Here is a 19,982-nt window from a genome sequence, read left to right as displayed (position 1 = left end):
TCAGCATCGCAGCAATTGTTTTTTAAAATATCATGAATAAAAACCTTTTTGTAAAAATAATAAAATTTATTGTTATTTATATAGACGAGACATGTGTAACTTTTAAATCAATTTTTATAAATTTAAAAATTACACGTGTATCACGTGTAATATTTAGATTGAAATGACAATGTTATTTTTATAAATTTAAAAGTTGCACTTGTTATATATATTATTTTTAATAAATTGTGTTATTTTTATAAGTAAATTTTTTACACGTATTTTGTAAAAGAAAATTTGTCCACGATAGTATTTTTTCTTTAAAAAAAAAACTATGTATGTTTCACTCATTTCTTGCCGACGGGAACTTGGATTTTCAGACTCTTTGAGCCGACCCGTTTTTTAGATCCCATGTTGCCTCTTCAAACTGAGTCACTAACACAAGCTATGAGGTAATAAAAAAAACCAAAAGACAGGGTCCCATTCCACGAGGTCATCCAGCTACCTTTAGTTGAATTCCACACACAGCAGAATCGAAACAGCTACACTCATATATAAAAAAAAAGTTGCAAACTTTTTTAACCGTTAAACTCCATTCTTCTCTACTTCACTCGCCTTCCCCTCCATTTCTTTGTCCCTTCCATTCCCATCCCTTGAGAATAATTGATATCCCCACGACCACACATACAATACCAAAAATGGCGTTTTCAATCCTCATCCTTCTCTATCTCCTTCAATCTTTCAACTTCGCTAGTGAGTTCAAATTTTGATTTTTTTGGCCTTAAAAGACATAAAATTAAGAGGTTCACAGCTTGATTTTGGTTTTTGTTACAGGTTCACAGTCTTTTATTGGGATCAATTATGGTCAAGTGGCTGATAACTTACCCCCACCATCAGCCACAGCGAAGCTCCTACAATCTACGGGTGTACAGAAAGTTAGGCTCTATGGTGCTGATCCAGCAATTATTAAAGCACTGGCAGATACTGGAATTGGGATAGTTATTGGTGCTGCTAATGGAGACATCCCTGCTTTAGCTTCAGATCCCAATTTTGCGACTCAGTGGGTTAACTCGAATGTTTTAGCTTACCCTTCTAGCAAGATCATTCTCATCACAGTTGGTAACGAGGTAATGCGATATGAACACTTCTACGATTTTTAATTGCTGATTTTCTTACACACTGTGAATGTAATTATCAGAATTGTATAGTCCTGACATTATATTTCAAGTGGGCTAAGTTATGGAGGGTGTTGATTTTGACAGGTATTGTTATCGAACGATCAAAACCTGATCTCTCAGCTTTTACCAGCGATGCAAAATATGCAAAAAGCACTTAGCTCTGCCTCCCTCGGCGGCAAGGTCAAGGTCTCCACGGTGCATTCCATGGCCATACTGTCTCAGTCCGACCCGCCTTCTTCGGGTTTGTTTAGCCCGGCTTATCAAGACACTATGAAAGGGTTATTGCAGTTCCAAAAGGACAATGGTTCACCCATTGCCGTTAATCCGTACCCCTTTTTTGCTTACCAGAGCGACCCAAGACCGGAGACTCTGGCTTTTTGCTTGTTTCAACCCAACTCGGGACGAGTTGACTCGGGTAATGGGATGAAGTACATGAACATGTTTGATGCTCAGGTAAGCACATTCAGGTTCTTACTGATTACTTTGAACAGTTGATGACATGCTGGTGTGATTCAATCTTGGCCGTGCGTGCCTTACACGTAGTGGCTAAGCACAAATGTAGTTAATATTGTGTTGATTTTTTAAAGTATAATAATAATAACTTGAAGAAAAAAAAACAACTTTATGGAAAACACTTTACGAGCATGTTTCCATACTAGCTTCAGAAGATACCTGAAAATGTAATAATAGTTTTTTTTTAATATTTTTTTATTTTTAATTTTTTTAAAATAATATTTTTTAATTTTTAAGAAATTATTTTTTATATTAATATATCAAAACAATTCAAAAATGTAAAAAACTTTGAAACACAATACTAAAAGAAGGGTCATGACGGATCAATGGATGGTTGGTCCAGACGAGGCTGTCGCAATAGTATAGTGATCAACAGACCTCGATGATTAATTCGTAATCAGTTGGGCGTTGTAGAGGCCCAGTGAGTAAATGACACATTGACATGTGAGATTGTGAGGTCAATAAGCAAAGGAGTACGGGACAAGCTTGTGGCATACATTAGCGATATAGCGTAGCGTAGATGTTTTGTCTTCTCTGGTCACGAAGGCACGACATTGACATGGGGAATTAGGTTCTCTGTACCTATGTCAACTTTATGCCTTCAGCCTTTACAAAAGGTCTCCAGCAATTTCGATCACTTGGGATCAGTTAAGGTTGTGTTTTTTTTTAGTGCAGTTACTTTAAGTGCCAAATTATTGAAAGCTTGCCATGTGGGTTGCACAGAATGGAGGGATGAAAGCTCCATCAATGTAACAAAAATTTGCTTGAGATGATCAAGGATAGAGTTCATTTTCCATGGATTAACCTCAATCTGCATGCTGATTATTTACATGTACACGTCATCTTGTTGATATTTGCAAGAGTATTGCATCGTACGATTGTGGGTGTGTTTTGGGCTTGGATGAACCATTGCTATAGAATTCCTGTTTAAATGGTAGTGTAGTGTGTTAACTTTTACAAGTCAAATTAATAATATTTGGTTAAAGAGACTTAGAAAGCAAGTGCATTTGTTCAAGGACTTCATGAAAAAGCATTTGCAGATAATTCTCTCCTCTATTATATGCCCTTCCTTTTTCCCTGAAAGGATAGATCGGGCACTGGGATGTGACTCATTGTGCCTCATGACAGGCTGGCCATTGCTATAATTTATGCTCAAATCCTTCCGAGATTTGAATTATTGTTGATGTAGAAATTGGACCGTAGAAAATATTGGTTACTTTGATTGGTTGGGGACCACCATGTGTGAACATCATAATCATAATCAGCCATTGTAGTTTTTGCATTTACTAAGGGCCAGGCATGGAGTTTGCTAGTGTTTGAATTATGACTACATAGTACGCATGTAGGAGTACACTTCCTATACTGATACAGAGGTTCATACTTCTTATAATTCATCAAGAGGAAGCTTAAGCCTCTAATGATCAAGTCTTTGGTTCATTAGATTGATGTTATTTAATTATTGGCCTGGAAAATGAATTGCAGGTTGATGCTGTACGGTCGGCCTTAAATGCTATGGGATTCAATGACATTGAGATTTTGGTTGCTGAGACAGGGTGGCCTTACAAAGGTGACAGCAACGAGGTTGGGCCAAGCGTTGAGAATGCAAGGGCTTATAATGGCAATTTGATTTCTCGCCTTAGATCAATGGTTGGAACCCCACTAATGCCTGGAAAATCTGTAGATACATATATCTTCGCCCTTTATGATGAGGACTTGAAACCTGGTCCTGCTTCGGAACGATCGTTTGGGCTTTTCAAGCCTGACCTTTCAATGACATATGATATTGGTCTTTCAAAGAGTAGCTTGGTAAGGACCGTACCTTCTTTTCCTTCAACGCTTTAAGAATGTTTCTTCTTGGCAATCTTCTTTGTAGGCTGTGGTCATGGTGACACAAAGTAACCTGCAATTATCACTCAATAGAGGAGTTTACATGTATACTAGGATGCTCAAGATCTAACCAGGCTTAGGCCTAAAGCATGACATGTGTTGGTAATTTCCGGTTTACATGATTATAAGAAGGGAGAAGAAAGCATTTAAAATTGACTTTCGCTAGAAGTGACGAGGATTGGTAGAAATGTTGAAGGGGAGTTCAAATTTGTTGGCTGTGATGTTCCATTCTATTTGTTCTTAATTGAGAATTTGGTATCAGGGTGTTTTGAAGATTTATTATCAGATTTTCACAATTTATTGCAGGAAGTTGTATGCATCAAGCGTTGAGCTCATTTTTGCATTTGCATCTTAAATGCAGAAAGACAGTTATAGGGAATGCATTGCTTAAATGCAGCTAGTTTGATATTATTGATTTGCGATTTGTAAAATCCACCATTTGGTCTTTCCTCAGACTCCATCGACTCCAGTAACTTCATCACCAAAGCCAGCAACAGTAGGCTGGTGCGTGCCGAAAACTGGTGCTTCTGAGGCTCAATTGCAGGCAAGTCTCGACTATGCCTGTGGCCAAGGCATAGATTGCGGCCCCATTCAACCAGGAGGTGCCTGTTTCATACCAGATACTCTGGCATCACATGCTGCTTATGCCATTAATCTCTACTTCCAGGCTTCTGCAAAGAGTCCATGGAACTGTGATTTCTCAGAAACGGCTACACTCACATCCAAAAATCCCAGTAAAATTTCCATTTTAACTCCAACTCTATTTCCTTTCATGTATACAAAATTTATGCAATTGTTGACATTAGAAATTACCACATCACGGTTCCTATTTGAGCATCTTCTTACTTAAAGTTGCTTTGTGTCATAAAGCAATTCTTTCTACAACACATAAATGAATAACTACTCTAGGAACCATTAGGTGCCAGCTCTTGTTATCATGAGTTATACTTTAACAAAAAAAAAAGGTGATATTCTCCTCGTTGAATTAGCTCCATATTAGTATGTGATTAGAAATGTAAAAAGAACAATAGCTTTTGGTTTTTGTGGCTACTGATGAATTAAGAATATAAAACAATATTAGCTTTTGAATTTTTTGCCTTCTTTATGGCTTTAGGTCCCCACATCACCCAAAGTTTTAATCTTTTGTGGTTTATAGTCTCTGTCTTGGTATCATTGCCATATGCTTATGAATGTGCTTCTCTCTCTAATTGTAGGTTACAATGGCTGCACCTACCCTGGTGGGAGCACTTGAAAAAATCAAGAGCAGGTTTCATTTTGGTACTGTACCTTGATGGTTTTAATTTGAATCTGCGATTGTAAAGGCTTCCTCCTTCAATTTGGAAGCATTGATTTAGATCTGTCTTTCTCGCTGTCCATTTTCATTGGACTGATGCTGTTAAGGTAGCAGGAAGTATGCCATGAAGTGCAATTATGTTTAGAGGAACTTTATAAACTGTCACGTGGTTTCTGGTACCATGTTTCAAATATCCAATCATGTACATCTGTTATAGACAAGGCTTAAAGTGGCAGTCATGCCATTTTCTAATTTACAAGGCTCAAACTTCAAATCTTGCAAGTTGCCCTTTTTCCTCTCTCCCTGTCGTTATTTATCTGACATAATTATGAGCCCACAAGTTTTTGTGAAGAAAATGTCTCTGCTTGATCCTTTTTTTTATCTCAATGATCAACGCAAACTTGAATATAATTACATGATTTCCTTGATATTCCGTAAGAGGATCTGGATTTCGTTTCCCACATGGTTTTGTCAAGGCAACTTTGGATTATATGTATCAGTCTACACTTTTCACCAATTTTATTTCACCAATTTTGTGGACCGAGTCCCATATTTTTTGAAACAGAACAGAGCCCTTCAGTTTTGTGGACCGAGTCCCATAAATCTGAGTTTGCGTATTTTAGACATTTGACAAGTTAACATATATTTATTAATAAGCTTTGTAATAGGACAGGAAGATAAAACATCCGTTGTCGTCCAGCGGTTAGGATATCTGGCTTTCACCCAGGAGACCCGGGTTCGATTCCCGGCAACGGAATTTTTATTTTTAGAATAGAATAAATCGGCTCTCTCTATTTTTTTTTCCTTATTATTTCCTTGCGAACACTAACGATTTAGCTGTGAAAATGATGAGGTTTATGTATATATATATATATATATATATGTGTGTGTGTGTGTGTGTGAATAAAAAGAAAAGGAGGTTATTATCATTATTTCCTTGAGCAATGATTCGTCTACTGTTCTTCATTTATCATAATTTTTTTTCTGGCATTATTCAACTGGTGTTCCGAAGACTGGTTCTCCTGAAATGCTATGTTTGTATTTTTTATTCAATAAGTATTTTATTTATTTTAAACTAGTTTTTTTTATGATACTAGATTGTTTTAATACATTAATATCAAAAATAAATTTTAAAAAAATATATATTATTTTAATATCTTTCAAATAAAAAAATATTTTTAAAAATAATTACTACAGTAATTCCAAACACAATAATATTATTTTGATTTTAAGGTCTACTGCCCTTAGCCTTGCATTATATTATAGTATTACTATTTTGATTTTTGAAAGGGAGTTTATGATACCAAAGCTTAAAAGTTCAAATCAAGGGTAGAAAAAACTCTCAACGGTCCGTCAATATCTGACCCATTCTCCGTTCTCCTCTTGACCACGTCAACCCCTTGTAGGAATTGTCTATGCAAAAAATGGCGGCAGCCCTTCCTACAGTCCATCATTTGAAAATAAGTGGCTGCCACCTGTTCTTTTATGATTGGATTGGATCTTCACAGAAAAGAGATTTATTACATATTTTGACTTCTGGGCTCAACCATTTTTGTGTCCACGTTGGTTTCTATCCTGTGCACCGATCGAGGGATTATCTCCTCCTCTCTTTTCTTTTTCTTTTTCTTTTTTCTTTTCTTTTTGCGTCATTACACGCGTGAGTTGTTGTGTCATCACTTGTATTTGTCGTTCGGCTGGTTTCCATAAACCGAACACTTTACTCATTTACTGATGAGAGAAATATTTTGATGATTAAATTAACTTGATCCAGTCATTTATCTGATGTTATTGCGTGCCAGCTGTTGCGTTCATGGCATGCGTGCATACATTATCAGAAACTAAAAACAAGACATGAACAAGGTTGTTTACTTTCATGATTTGAGATTCTATCTTACACTCAAAATAGATCTTTAATGTTGTTTTCCAACTGAAGTAAATCTTTCAAAATTCTCACAGTTAAAAACAAAGAAACAGTGAGAAAAACCTAGTAACTCGCATTCAAAGGTCTTTTTGTTTTTATATATATATATATATATATATATATATATATATATATATATATATATATATATATATATATCTAAATTTTCAAAAACAACCCTTTAATTTGTTTTTGTTTTAGATTTAGTCCATGTTTTTTTTATTATTATTTACTTTATTTGAAATAGTTTATAAAATTAAAACTGTTTTTCAATTCTACCCGCTTTTGATTTTTTATCTGTTATGTTAAATCATCATTCTTTTGACAACTGTTTATTTTGTTTTTGATCATTTTATTAATTGAATTTGTTTTGTATTTTCATCCTTCAACATTTTATTTCAATTTATTTTCATAACAAACTTGATTTTTATTATCTTGATTGCTATTTATTTTATTTTTTTATTTATCATTTTTTTACTATAACTTTCTTTCTCAATTTCACCCCTTAACATTTTGTTGATCGGGATTTTGACTTCATAGTTTTTTCGGGTTTGTCTTCTATGGGAAATCCAACACCAGGACCCGGTTCATGAATTTAAAAAGTTAGTCTGAATTAACTTATATTTTTTTTCACAACTATTTCTTTTATTATTTAATACTGAGTTTGCTGAGGATTAAATTTCATTATTTTTTTAATTTTTTATTTTCATAAGATTATCTTGATCTCGTGTATTATTGGGTCATATGTAATGAGTTAACTCGAGCTAATTTTTTTAATTTATCTAATATTATCTATTATCTATTTTTTTTATATTAAATCAATCGAAGTTATCAGATAAAATCATGTTAATAGCCAATTTTATTTTTTTTGTCTTTTTAAAAATTCTATCATCATTGAGGCATTTTTTTATAGGAGAAGAAATTTGGTACGGCATACAAGGTAGCCCAGGCCCCTGGTCCAGTTTAATTTTTCAAGTCTTTAAGAAATCATGAAAAAATACGAGTTTATCAAATTGAGAGTGCATCTTAAAAAATATAATTAAAAAATATCAAACATATAGCTGATACATTACCTACCTGTGAGGTATATCTTTCATTTTTACTCCCATGCATTGACTGCTGTGAAAAGAGGACAGCAAGGATGGGAATAATGAATATCAAACATAAGCGAAGCCTTTTTCTCTGTGGGACCTGGGACCAGATCATACGCTTGATGTTTTTTTTTTTTTTTTTTTTAAAAAAAAAAAACTCATCGAAATAGAAAAACAGTGGAGAAACATCAGCTCAGTCCTTGTTATATCAACTCATTATTAGCAGTCCCAAGGCTTTTCATTTTATCATTTGTTTTCCAAATGTAATTGATACCAGACTAAAGTCACCCTTGTATCCATCCATAATTGGTAATTATAAAATCTTAATACAATCCACGTGTGATTTGTATGTGATGAGTTAATTTTTGGTTAAGACTTTTATTTTAAAAAAAAATTTAAATGAGATAAGTTTAGTTATTAGGAAAACTCGAGGTAATATGAGTCTGATAAACATACTAGATTTAGAGAATTTGAATTTAATATTTAGTCAAATCCAAGAAATAAGTATAAAAAAATATAATAAATCATCATTTACTGTCTTAAATTGTTTTATACATTTCTTATAAATACATTAACTTTATCATAGAGAGTCTTTGAATTTCTTAGATTATAACTGTTTTTGTAGATGTTCAAGTTTCTAATATTATCCTATAATTTTTTAGATTGAAAAGATAAAATCTAAGCACTTAAATATATTAATTAACTACTATTCTATAGACTAAATAACTTTTTAGTTGTATATTTTAGATCTTGAAACATTATGTGTGTGTATATATATTTTAAATATCTCTATCTAAATGGTAATTATATCTTAATATTGAAGTTTACTAGAGAAGTGGTACATCCATAATCGATAATTATAAATTTTTGATATAATTCACATGTGAATCCTATGTATATTTACCTCTATTTAATACATATTAATTTCTCAACATTGAAGTAATTACAAAATTTTAATACAATTTTAATAAAATTTTAATCCAATACATAATAATTACTAGAGAAGTGGAGGGATGATATTTTCTAAAATCTATTACAATCGAAGTAAAAATGATAAAATCAAAAGATCTGAGACTTAACTGGTAATAGAAATATACATTAGGAGTTAAATTGAAGTTTCCCAAAAAAATCAAATAGCACGACACGTAAGATAAGAGGAAAAGTGGAGCCCGGCGCCTTCAGTCAGCCTTTACCTTAACTTTACCTCTCTCCCTCTCCCTCTGTTCCCCTGTCTCTGCTCTGCAGACCTCTGCAGCAAAAAACCATGAATTGCAGTCTCAGTCCATTACCACCTCCACTTCCTCCTAAGCTAAACAAAATATTCCACCTTTTCAATTCTACCTCTCTCTCTTAAATCATTGAATCTTTTAAATATCTCTTTCTCGAATCATGATTCATGATCACTATTACGACTAGGGCTTAGAAAAAGAAAAATAATATAATTTGATGGACAGTGCTTTTTAGTTCATTTTTTCTTTTTCTTTTTTACTTGTGAAATTGAAGACAGTAATGTCTGTTTCGGAGCTAAAGGAACGCCACGTGGCGGCGACTGAGACAGTGAATTCTTTGGGAGAACGATTGAAGCAGAAACGCCTTCTTTTACTTGATACAGATAGTAATTATTATTTCAATTTTCTTTCTTTTCTTTTCTCTTCGAAAGAAAGATATAAAAAAAAGTGTAGTTTTGGAAATGGATCTGATTGAAGTTGTTATGGTCTGCTGCAGTTGCGGGACATGCGAGGGCGCAAGGGAGGAATCCGGTGAGTTTTGGGCCCACCGATCTGGTTTGTTGCAGGATTCTTCAAGGACACACTGGCAAGGTAATAATCATTTTTTTTTTATATAATTTGTTTCTATTGTTAATTTGTTTTGCCGCTTCTTAATGATTGTAAATTTAAGTTACAAAGAATAAATCGGGTTGTGGGTTTTGATTTAATCGGCAAATGAAGCCATGTTGTACTTGGTAGCTGTAACTACCAGAGGAATTTTTTTGCTATGTCACTTGTTTTTTTTTCTGATTTACCAAGCTGTGGCACTTGTTTTTTTCTTTTTCGTTTTCTTGGGGGCAAATGGGATGTGGTTTATATAGAATTTGTTATCTGCCACTAAATTAGGTGTATGAATGTTATGGAAAGTAAAGGGTCACCATTCTTACCTTGGCTTCCAAAAACGAAGTCAAGTGAAGATTGGCTGACTTCTTATTACTCTAACTCTTTGGCTCGTTATTTTCTGTGGTATGCTTCTGAAAGAGAGATGAATGCTCTTCTGGATGAATTATTGTTAAATGAGAAAAGGTTATGTTTATTGTGGATGGAGTACTTAAGAAACAAATAGTTTGGTTTGTTAGAGAGGTTCTCTGAATAGAAGGAAATTAGAGCATCAACAAAAACGTTAATTACCATTCATTGCTTTAATGAAAACGTTGAGAATTAGAACATCAACATTGTTTTTGATACTCTGTTTGTTAGAAAGGAAAATAGAAGGGATGGATTGAGGAGGAGGGATGGGATGCTTTCTACATTTAGTTGGGTGGATGGAGACCCAAGGAAGGATCCTGTGTGTCCTTCCTGACATGTAATTTGCAATCTGTCCAATTTGGATAGATTGATTTCTGTCCCTCCCTCTCTTGTTATCCAACAACTAGATAGATGGGTTGTTGTCCATCCTTTCTACTCTAAATTCATCCCTTTTACATGTTTCGTCCTTATTAACGAACAGGGTGTGAGTGAAATTATGAAGGCTCTTACCATAGGTATTTTGAAGCAGTGAAATGCAAATATCACGCGTAAGATCTGCAGACTAAAGGGTAATTATGTCATAAATAGAGATTTAATGCCTATCACATTTGCAGGTGTATTCATTGGATTGGACCCCTGAAAAGAATAGAATAGTAAGTGCATCTCAAGATGGGCGATTAATAGTATGGAATGCTCTAACAAGTCAGAAAACTCATGCCATAAAGCTACCCTGTGCATGGGTGATGACATGTGCTTTCTCTCCTGCTGGACAATCTGTTGCTTGTGGCGGTCTTGATAGTGTTTGCTCAATTTTTAACCTGAATTCACCAACCGATAAGGATGGGAATCTAACTGTCTCGAGAATGCTTAGTGGGCATAAGGGTTATGTTTCGTCTTGTCAGTATGTTCCAGATGAGGATACTCATCTGATAACAAGCTCTGGTGACCAGACATGTGTTTTGTGGGATATTACAACAGGCCTGAGAACTTCTGTGTTTGGAGGAGAATTTCAGTCTGGACATACTGCTGATGTGCTAAGGTAAGGCATTCTCCAATTTTCCATTAAGCTAACCTTGTTATCTGCCTATCTTTTGACTTCAAACTCAATGGACTATCTACCTAGTTAACCTTCGGCTGCTCTTGTTGAAGTGCCTTCTTTTACAACCCTATATTTACTCTATGTTGGCAGTTATATATGGTGCATCCTGTGACAATCAAACCTTATATGGCAGATGTTTCTTTTTCGCCATTTAAATTACTATAGCATTACATTATTACTTTCAATTTTTATGACTTTCTCCTTTGTCAGGGAGCAATTAGCACTTTCGAAGTTTGACCTTTGTGATATCATTTTGTATCCTGCAGTGTCTCAATTAGTGGATCAAACTCAAGAATGTTTGTGTCTGGTTCCTGCGATTCAACTGCCCGGTTGTGGGACACCCGTGTTGCAAGTCGAGCTGTGCGCACGTTTCATGGGCATGAAGGAGATGTTAATGCTGTAAAGTTCTTTCCAGATGGTAATAGATTTGGAACTGGTTCGGATGATGGAACTTGCAGGTTATTTGATGTCAGGACTGGGCACCAACTCCAAGTTTACTATCAACAGCATGGTGATAATGAGATCGCACATGTAACCTCAATTGCATTTTCAATATCAGGAAGACTTCTCTTTGCGGGATACTCAAACGGTGATTGTTATGTGTGGGACACTCTATTGGCCGAGGTACCCTTTTGCACTTTGGATTAAGTTTATTATGCTACCATCAAAACATATTTGGAGTAATTGGATTTGCATGCATTGCTCAAGTTAATTGATATTATTTGCTGGAATTTGAACTCTGGGGGGCATTTTCAACCCTAACTTTGGCCTTTGTTTCTTAAGTTGAATGTTGAACTGCTAATGTTACCTGGTTGTGTATTATTACTGCTGAGTTCTGAGGTTTCACGGGTTTTGCTTTAGATACCTATTTGCACGTGCCTTAACTCAGGCATAGGTCTCAAGCCTTGCAATGCTTATGATAGACAAGAAACTTGAAAACAAACTTATATGAAGAGTGGCACTGGTGTTCCCCACTTTGTTGGTGACTATTGTATTTTCCCAGTTGTGTCAAATGAAGTATCAGAACTCCCATCATTTTAACCTTTAAGAAAGAAAAGCTTGAACATTATACTTTTGTTGCATGCAACCTTTTTTGCTGAGCTGTTGTTTGAAGGTTTATAAGTTGTGGGAGCTTTGAGGTGGGCCATGTCATCGCACCCATTGACCCCAATTACTTTTGTGTTTCATGGCAGGTTGTTTTGAACTTGGGATCTTTGCAGAACTCCCATGAGGGCCGGATCAGCTGTTTGGGTTTGTCAGCTGATGGAAGTGCCTTGTGTACAGGAAGTTGGGATACAAACCTAAAGGTTAGTCTCCATATAAGCATGGCTTTGTAAATTTCTTTTGATACAGTCTCATTTGCTTGAGACACATCTAGGAAAAAGCTCCATATCAGATCCACAAAGAACAGATCCATTTGATCACGACATTGAAAATCTTAGCCATCCAGTTTTGTCCTTCTCAACTTCTATAGTCTGCTTTGTTGTTCCAAGTGGTTCTGTTCTAGGTAATGAAGCACTTTTTATTCTTAGTTCTTGGGTCAAGAAGTCCTGCCTAAACTAAGCTCCAAAGAAAGCTCCTTTTATTCAATTATTGATCGACTTATATATAGGATCCCATTCAGCCTGCACTGATGCTTCTTTATGTAGAATGCTACCGCTTATCTGGCATTTTGCATGTTGGAGGTGTTGTGCTCAGTAACATCTATTAGACATAATTTTATCCAGTTTCACTTTGATCTTCTGTTACATAGAATTAATTACAAATCTCTCAAGTTGATGAAATCTCCTCCCCTCTCTCCCTCTCCAGATTTGGGCTTTTGGAGGGCATAGGAAGGTAATCTGATTCGAGCAAAAGGCTTTAATCAGCTGTCTAGTTTCCTCCCAGGATCATGCTTCTCATTGCTTTTTCAGATGCACCGCGCTGGCGGTAGATCCCTCTGCATTCTCGTCAACTTAATGTGGTTTGAAAACCATATCCCAGTGCTGTCCCTTTTAATTCTCATGTGAAAATTGATGAGGAAATGGAAAAATTGCACGAGGTTTGATCTTAATTGGTGAAAGTGGCGGTTCATGTTATATCTGGCTACGGTATCAAAGTTACCTATTTAATTTGTGCTTACCAATTGTTGTATCCTGTACCTTTATTTAATGAAAAATCTTTGCTTTCTTCAAGCACCCCCCCCAACCTAGATTCCTGTATCATACCTCAAAACTAATGCCCGGCATCTCCCATTTCCGTGCTAGCTAACACAAGGATGTGGTTGCGTACTGTTTAATGTTTATTTTTTGCCTAGTTTAATCCATGGAATCTTTTTCATGATCTTATGTCCCTCGCTAGTGTTAATTTGCCTACATAATCTCGATGCCTGAGGGCCAAGGACCATTCCTGCATGCCTGGATTGCCATTGCTAGCCTCTGGAGTATGAACTTCGAAGAATTATTGCCAAGGAAGTTTCCTATACGGGGCTAACTGGTTGATGTTGCTTCGTAACTGGTATTTTTTCGAATAAAGTTCCATGATAGAAAATACAAGCAAAATGTAATGGTTCAAATTGTGTCGCCGTCATCTTATTTTTTTTAAGATATTAATACACTGTTGGCGCCGGCCACCTCTAAACAATTGCAGTTATTCATGGTAAAAAGTCAGTCACGCCTGGATAAATGTCTCACCCTTAAAATGGCTTGAAACATGTTATAGACTGTTCTAGATAATCCTGCTCTTCATAATGTATAAACTCAAATAGAAATTAGTTCCGATGGTCTTGAAAGTTTGAAAATGCTCAAGGACCACGTCTCTGACTCTTCGTCATTTCATCACTGCTCGAAGAGGAAGGATTCAGCCCGTACTCACTCGTGTGATCAAATTCACTGCTTGCATAATCGATGCCGTCTAATGCCGTCCTCCTGAACTTCCGTATATCTGTACTATATGGGCTTTGTTCAAAATCAGAACTGGAAGCGGAGGTGAAGATAAAACCTCGGCCAGGTTTTATCCCTTCGTCCAAGGAGACTTCACCTTCAAGTGCTCGTACAATCTGTTTCATGTATACTTGTTAAAGCATCTCCTAAGATATTTTACAATTCCCATTAAGTAAAGTGATGATGTATTATATGTGATTAGTTTATTCACGATTGTTAGATCTTTTTTTTTTTATCTCCTCGTTCTTTGCTGTTTGTTAGAAGGTCTGGAGATCCACGAGGAAAACTAATCTACCAGAAGTTAGTAAAATTGCTTAGGGTGGTCTTGAGTGGATTGCAGGAAAGGTTGGCTAAACAAACCGTGCAATTTCTGTTTCTTTGAAGAAATTACATCAATGACAAGATTTTGGACTAAAATTTCTTGAAACTTCCTAGCGGTTGCTTAATCAAAGCTTCGATTTTTTTCTCACACAAAAATATAGATCACCATGATAATTGAAGTATCATACCTGGCTCATTTTCGGCCGCCTCTTTGCTGAATAACTAACTGATGCACCAGCACATGCTATCATGCAAGCCACCTCATGGGGATTGTAATTGCCCTCCAAAGCTGGATCAATCAACTCATCGTAGTTTCCGTCTTCTAGCGCTTTTGCACATAAAGGTGTAGCCTGGTAATTGCATGAACCAAAATCTCAATATAAGCATTTACTTGTGTTACAGAAGTTCGGTTAAAGGAGGTTAAGAGGGTGCAAAATTGAGGATCCGCACCCATTCTACCAAGCTGTCATCCATCTCCCCAGAGAGATCCACAGGGAGACGTCCAGTTATTAGTTCCAATAGCATGACACCGAAGGAGAATACATCAGATTTATCGGTAAGCTTGCCGCTGGAAGCATATTCTGGAGCCAAGTACCTACATGTATGCATCAATGGTAATCACAGATCAACTTGTGCCTGTCAAACTTTATTCTAATTTGGTGATACGGCAGATCATATACACTGAAACGGAGCTCAAATATCTTACCCAAATGTTCCCATGACACGAGTCGATACATGAGTATAGTTGTCTGAAGATAACTTGGCCAATCCAAAATCTGCCACCTGTTATATATAATGGTTATTAAACATAATTCATCAGCTGAAACAGTTATATCTAAAAAGATAAATGCAATGTTGCCTGAATACCATAGCTTCGAAACTGTAGTCAAGCAGAATATTTGCCGCTTTAATATCTCTGTGGATAATTCGTGGGTGGCCTGCATATATCGAACAGAGATTACCCCAAGAGACAGAAAGATAGAGAGAGAGGCTGATCGAGAAATTGTTATTGACTTACAGTCTTCATGCAAATATGCAAGTCCTTTGGCTGATCCCAGGGCAATTTTGAGCCTAGTAGGCCAGTCCATGGTCGGACGACCCTTACCTACAAATTTGACAACGATATCAAATTATCAGGACTAATTAAAGAATGCCAGGAATGAGGGGAATGTATCAAGGAAAATGGAGAATTCTGGATTCTGGGAGCATACCATGAAGGTGAAATTCAAGGGTGGAATTGGGGACGAACTCATAAACCAACAACTTTTTATCTCCTGCAATGCAATAACCAACAAGCGACACAAGGTGGCGATGATGGACACGGCTAATAATTTCAACCTCAGCCTGAAATTCACGATCCCCTTGTCCACTACCAGCTTTGAGACTCTTAACTGCAATTTCCTTTCCATTAGGCAACACCCCTTTATGGACATAGCCAAAACCTCCCTGGCCTAGTAGTTTAGCTTGAGAAAATCCCTCAGTTGCTGCTGCTAATTCTTCATAGCTGAAGCTGCTCTTGGTGAACCCAAGAGCCAATGATGGTGATGGGTATGGGGGAGGCAATGCCGGACCGTGTGGGCCAGAGTAACTGGAACTCATTTCACTAGACATAATTGCACCATGAGATGGTGGTGTTGACCAAGTTCCATGTCCTCCGCCGGGAGGTGGAGGGAGATTTACAACTTGCTCTCCGAATTTGCTTTCATTGTGCCAATTACTCGCATGATGTTGAGGAGGTGCTGCGTTGAAATAAGGGCCACCTGTGGCTGCACATTTACATTAATATTCAATAAGAAGCACTCACAATTCATTCTGGTCAGTATTCAATAATGTGTGTCAAGCTGAACAGGTATGTGTGTGTGTGTGTGTATGGCTTTGAATTTTCTTGCATATTCAATTAATTCTAGACCTCGCTTTATTAGAAATTCAAAATGTTATATAAATTATTTTAGAGATTGAATATAACATGAATGTTTAGAATAGTCGTCCATAGGTACCACGCATACTTAATAGTTCATACACATGAATACCTGTAAGAATTTAATTTCATGTAACCCTACTGACTATTTTCATGTAACCCTACTGATTAATGGATAATTCCAAGTTTAAATCCAATTGGAATTAGATCACTTGTTATGTGGATGTGCACGGAAAAAGTTAGGCTCGAGGGGCTAAATGAAAAGAAAAAATAAAATCTCAAATCAGAAATGGTGGGTAGAGAGTGTGATATATACCTTTGGGTGCAAGAGAGTGATCGTTGTAGTAATCATAATGTCTCTTCTTTTTCTTTCTGCATGCACAGAGAAATACAAGCAGGGCAAGCAGCAATAAAACCCCTACTCCAACTACGACTCCTGCTATAATAGGTACAAGGTTAGTTCCATCTCCATTGCCTGAAGATGATTTAGTGCTATTGTTTGATGATGAATCACTTGATGGCCCTAGTGGTCGTGGTGGAGGTGGCGAATTGTGAAACTTGGATGATGATGAAGGTGGTGGAGGCGACCGAGAACCACCATTATCATTTTTTTTGGGAGGGGGGGGTGGTGACTTATTTCCATCAGAAGAGGAAGGCGGTTGGGGTGAAGAACCTGAGTCTTCAGGTGGTGGCGGTGGGGGTGAGATTTCATCAGAAGGTGGTGGTGGTGTTGTTGGTGGTGGTGGAGAGACCTCTGCTGGGGGTGGGGGTGAGATTTCTTCAGAAGGTGGTGGTGGTGTTGTTGGTGGTGGTGGAGAGATCACTGCTGGGGGTGGGGGCTGGGACGCTGCTGGAGGTGGCGATGACTCCAATGGTGGTGGTGGAGAAACCGGAGATTCTTCGGGGGAAGACATAGTTGGAGTTCAATTTCAAATGATAGTATCGTCGAAGCTTCACGGACAAACCCCACCCTCCTCTAAATGATTATATAGCCCTGATAATCTCTGAAAAATGCATTTAGAAAATGAATATTCTTTCTGAAGAACAAAATCTAACACTTAGAAAGATAGAAACATCAATTGCAAACTTAGAAGAAAAGTAATCAATACACATAGCATGCCCTGTATATCAAGATTAACAATGCATGAAAGATCAAGAATGTGCAGGTAATTAACTTGCGATGGTCATTATTCACAAACTATCAACATGTACCTAATGGATTTGCTTGCATTTGATTAATTAGCTCTTGCAAAAATGGAAAAAGAGAGGGTTAGAATACCTGTGGAAGAAGGGTAGGAGAACTCTCAAGACGGAAAGGTGTGGTTGCGTGGCTAGCAGTTTCAAGGAAGAAGGGGAAAACGGTGTACTGTGGTACACAAAATCACCTCCTAGAAAGGAGGGGATTTTCTGTCATTTGTCTATATTTTGGTGAAAAAAGCAGGGCCTAATTTTAGTGGCAGTTTGGTTTTGTTATTCAGAGGTAATGAAGTAGTTGACGACTCTCGGACAGAAAGCTTGCCACTTAAACTAACTCTGTGCCTGTTGAAGGTGTTATACGCACCATACAAGATACAACGTAGTGGACACACACCTATAACAACTTCCGTTTTACCTGAGAATCAGTTGTGACCTGGCAACTGCTGAGTCTTGTTACTCTCTCCCACCTATTGTTGTTTCTCTTATCCTTGAAGTTGCTTGCCAGTTCTCTGGGGTTCTGGGTTCACAAGACAACTTGGCGCACGCAGCAAGGGTCCTGGCTGACGTTCCATCATCCACAATGCTCATGCTTGAGAGGGGGGGGAGACGACGTCACATTACCATTTACAAAATAATTCAAATGTTATTAAGAGAAAAATATTATATCAACACCTCACATTTTGCAACTTATTTTTTCATTTATTAACATTACCATTTACAGATTTGTAAATTCACTTTATTTCATATTTTTAAATCATTTACCAACATCATTCCATCCAAACAAAATGTTCGAAATAAATGTTTAGAATAATTACATCACAATTACAAAAAAAAAAAAGTCTCAAAGTTACTATAGCCCCTCTTTTGGATCCTTCCGTGTGTTACATTTTGGACCTTATTTTATTACTAGGTTGGTTTTTAGTTTTATAAAATTAAATTTAATTTTATTAGTTCATAGTAATTAAAGCTTTATGGATCGAATTCGAGAATTTAACAAATATTAAGGCTCTTTAATTTTATATCTTTAGGGCCAGGGTTGCATAACCTAGGCAAATATTTTTGTCTTTTTTTTTCTGGTTGTTGTTTATTTTTTAATTTGATCCTTTTAATTTGATCCTTTTAGGATGGTATTTTTTTTAATTGACCTAATATTTTATTTTGGTTGCCTAGATATAAGAGTCTTCTAGTATTGAGAAAAAGGTGTAGTGCTCGGTTTTTTGAAATATATTTAGATTATGTTGATTTAGAACAATTAGGGCTTTAAAGACCAAATCTGATGTTGAAACAAATATGGAGGACTATAGTTAACGAACAAGGTTTTTTTAGTTGGCACGTGCAACGTACACATGAGAGAGAGAGGGAGGTCAAAGCCCTCTGACGGTTCATGCGGCCTCCTCCGGTGACCAAACTTAGCTATCTATAGCTATATATGCAGCGCAATTGGGGTTGATCATAACGGTATGTCATTGATGGCATTTTCTTCCTTACTTCCCTTTTTTTTCTCTCATCTCCTTGGACTTCATGATGCCCTATCAAAAATTCTGAATTATCCTCTCATTTTATTATTATTTTAAATTTTATTATTATTCTTTTGATTGCTAAATTTTTATTTTAGGTTATTTTGTAAAATTAATATTTTTTTATCAATTTCACCATTCAATAAAAAAAATGAAGCTTTTCCACTTATTTTATTTTTTAAAATTTTATTTTCATTATTTTTATTGCTATCTTTTTTTTGTGAAATTGATTTTTTTTTTTCAATTTCATCCTAGTTTTTTTGTTATAATCAAATTGGTAGAGCAAGAATTAGGTATTTAATAAATATAAAATATTTTTTTTAAAAAAGTGGCTAGGGCATTCCCTTTTCATTTGGGTGGCGTGTAAGGAGTTGTTTGGTGGACAAATGGTGGTTTTTGGGGCAGTGTTAGAATCTTCTTGACGGCGCCTCCATTCTTAGGCGGTATGTGTGGCCAACAAATCTCTAGTTTGACACCAACAACCTTTTTTCTTTTTCCCCCCCTTCTTTTCTCTCTCATTGATTTCCATGTCTAACCCTCCAATTTTTCATAGCAGCTTTTCAATTTGTTTTTCTTCTTTTTTTATGACTATTTGTTTTATTTGAAATTATTTATAAAATTAGATTTTTTTTTCAATTTCATCCTCTTTCAATTTTCTTATTTGTCAGATTTAGTCCCAATTTTTTTATTTCTATTTTTTTTATCGAGTTAGTTTTTAAAATATTTCTTTTTATGATTTTATCTCTTTTTTTTCTATCCGATTTGTCCTCATTCCTTTGATTGTTTTTTTTTTCTTTGAGAATTTTTTTAAATTGATATTTTTTTTATTTCATCTTTCAACATTAAATTGATTTTGAGTTGAGCTTTTTGATTGAGTCCGAGTCTAGAATTTAACGGGATGTAAGTTTA

The 19,982-nt window shown here is 36.0% G+C and overlaps 3 protein-coding genes and 1 non-coding gene across 5 annotated transcripts; 3 read left to right on the top strand and 1 right to left on the bottom strand.

The window, feature by feature from the left end:
- The first annotated feature begins 515 nt into the window (after positions 1-515).
- LOC7456379 (glucan endo-1,3-beta-glucosidase 7) lies at positions 516-5,133 on the top strand. Its single transcript, XM_006379177.3, has 6 exons — positions 516-732; positions 814-1,106; positions 1,242-1,610; positions 3,153-3,476; positions 4,012-4,291; positions 4,772-5,133. The coding sequence occupies exons 1-6, from the start codon at positions 678-680 to the stop codon at positions 4,807-4,809; spliced, it is 1,359 nt and encodes a 452-aa protein (XP_006379239.1). The 5' UTR covers positions 516-677; the 3' UTR covers positions 4,810-5,133.
- A 403-nt stretch (positions 5,134-5,536) lies between these two features.
- TRNAE-UUC (transfer RNA glutamic acid (anticodon UUC)) lies at positions 5,537-5,608 on the top strand. The gene has a single exon. It is a non-coding gene; the product is annotated as a tRNA-Glu (tRNA).
- Positions 5,609-9,043: 3,435 nt separating this feature from the next.
- On the top strand, positions 9,044-13,373 carry LOC7456380 (guanine nucleotide-binding protein subunit beta-2). Its single transcript, XM_002313016.4, has 6 exons — positions 9,044-9,478; positions 9,589-9,683; positions 10,715-11,139; positions 11,466-11,823; positions 12,393-12,506; positions 13,009-13,373. The coding sequence occupies exons 1-6, from the start codon at positions 9,373-9,375 to the stop codon at positions 13,042-13,044; spliced, it is 1,134 nt and encodes a 377-aa protein (XP_002313052.1). The 5' UTR covers positions 9,044-9,372; the 3' UTR covers positions 13,045-13,373.
- Positions 13,374-13,744: 371 nt separating this feature from the next.
- LOC18102136 (proline-rich receptor-like protein kinase PERK7) lies at positions 13,745-17,906 on the bottom strand. 2 transcript variants are annotated; one of them, XM_024608913.2, is made up of 9 exons: positions 17,572-17,906; positions 16,676-17,363; positions 15,653-16,207; positions 15,460-15,546; positions 15,309-15,379; positions 15,148-15,224; positions 14,892-15,036; positions 14,630-14,791; positions 13,745-14,236 (listed from the first exon to the last, which is right to left on the bottom strand). In XM_024608913.2, the coding sequence occupies exons 2-9, from the start codon at positions 17,271-17,273 to the stop codon at positions 13,982-13,984; spliced, it is 1,950 nt and encodes a 649-aa protein (XP_024464681.2). In that variant the 5' UTR covers positions 17,274-17,363; positions 17,572-17,906; the 3' UTR covers positions 13,745-13,981. The 2 variants fall into 2 exon arrangements, with proteins under 2 accessions (XP_024464681.2, XP_024464680.2); XM_024608912.2 differs by having other exon boundaries at positions 17,639-17,905.
- Positions 17,907-19,982: the final 2,076 nt, after the last annotated feature.

The sequence above is a fragment of the Populus trichocarpa genome, chromosome 9 (genome assembly GCF_000002775.5).
Source record: "Populus trichocarpa isolate Nisqually-1 chromosome 9, P.trichocarpa_v4.1, whole genome shotgun sequence".
In the NCBI taxonomy this organism is placed as follows: domain Eukaryota; kingdom Viridiplantae; phylum Streptophyta; class Magnoliopsida; order Malpighiales; family Salicaceae; genus Populus; species Populus trichocarpa.
The sequence above is the reverse complement of the archived record's forward strand: the minus strand, read 5'-3'. Positions and strand labels throughout refer to the sequence as shown.

Bases quoted from the DNA above. Each gene is read 5' to 3' on its own strand.
- LOC7456379 (XM_006379177.3), top strand. From the start codon at position 678: ATGGCGTTTTCAATCCTCATCCTTCTCTATCTCCTTCAATCTTTCAAC. The intron at 733-813 runs GTGAGTTCAAAT...TTTTTGTTACAG, and splicing joins TCAATCTTTCAACTTCGCTA to GTTCACAGTCTTTTATTGGG. The intron at 1,107-1,241 runs GTAATGCGATAT...TGATTTTGACAG, and splicing joins TCATCACAGTTGGTAACGAG to GTATTGTTATCGAACGATCA.
- LOC7456380 (XM_002313016.4), top strand. From the start codon at position 9,373: ATGTCTGTTTCGGAGCTAAAGGAACGCCACGTGGCGGCGACTGAGACA. The intron at 11,140-11,465 runs GTAAGGCATTCT...TGTATCCTGCAG, and splicing joins CATACTGCTGATGTGCTAAG to TGTCTCAATTAGTGGATCAA. The intron at 11,824-12,392 runs GTACCCTTTTGC...GTTTCATGGCAG, and splicing joins GGGACACTCTATTGGCCGAG to GTTGTTTTGAACTTGGGATC.
- LOC18102136 (XM_024608913.2), bottom strand. From the start codon at position 17,273: ATGTCTTCCCCCGAAGAATCTCCGGTTTCTCCACCACCACCATTGGAG. The intron at 15,547-15,652 runs GTATGCTCCCAG...TCAAATTTGTAG, and splicing joins CCTTGAATTTCACCTTCATG to GTAAGGGTCGTCCGACCATG. The intron at 15,037-15,147 runs GTAAGATATTTG...GCATACATGTAG, and splicing joins CGTGTCATGGGAACATTTGG to GTACTTGGCTCCAGAATATG.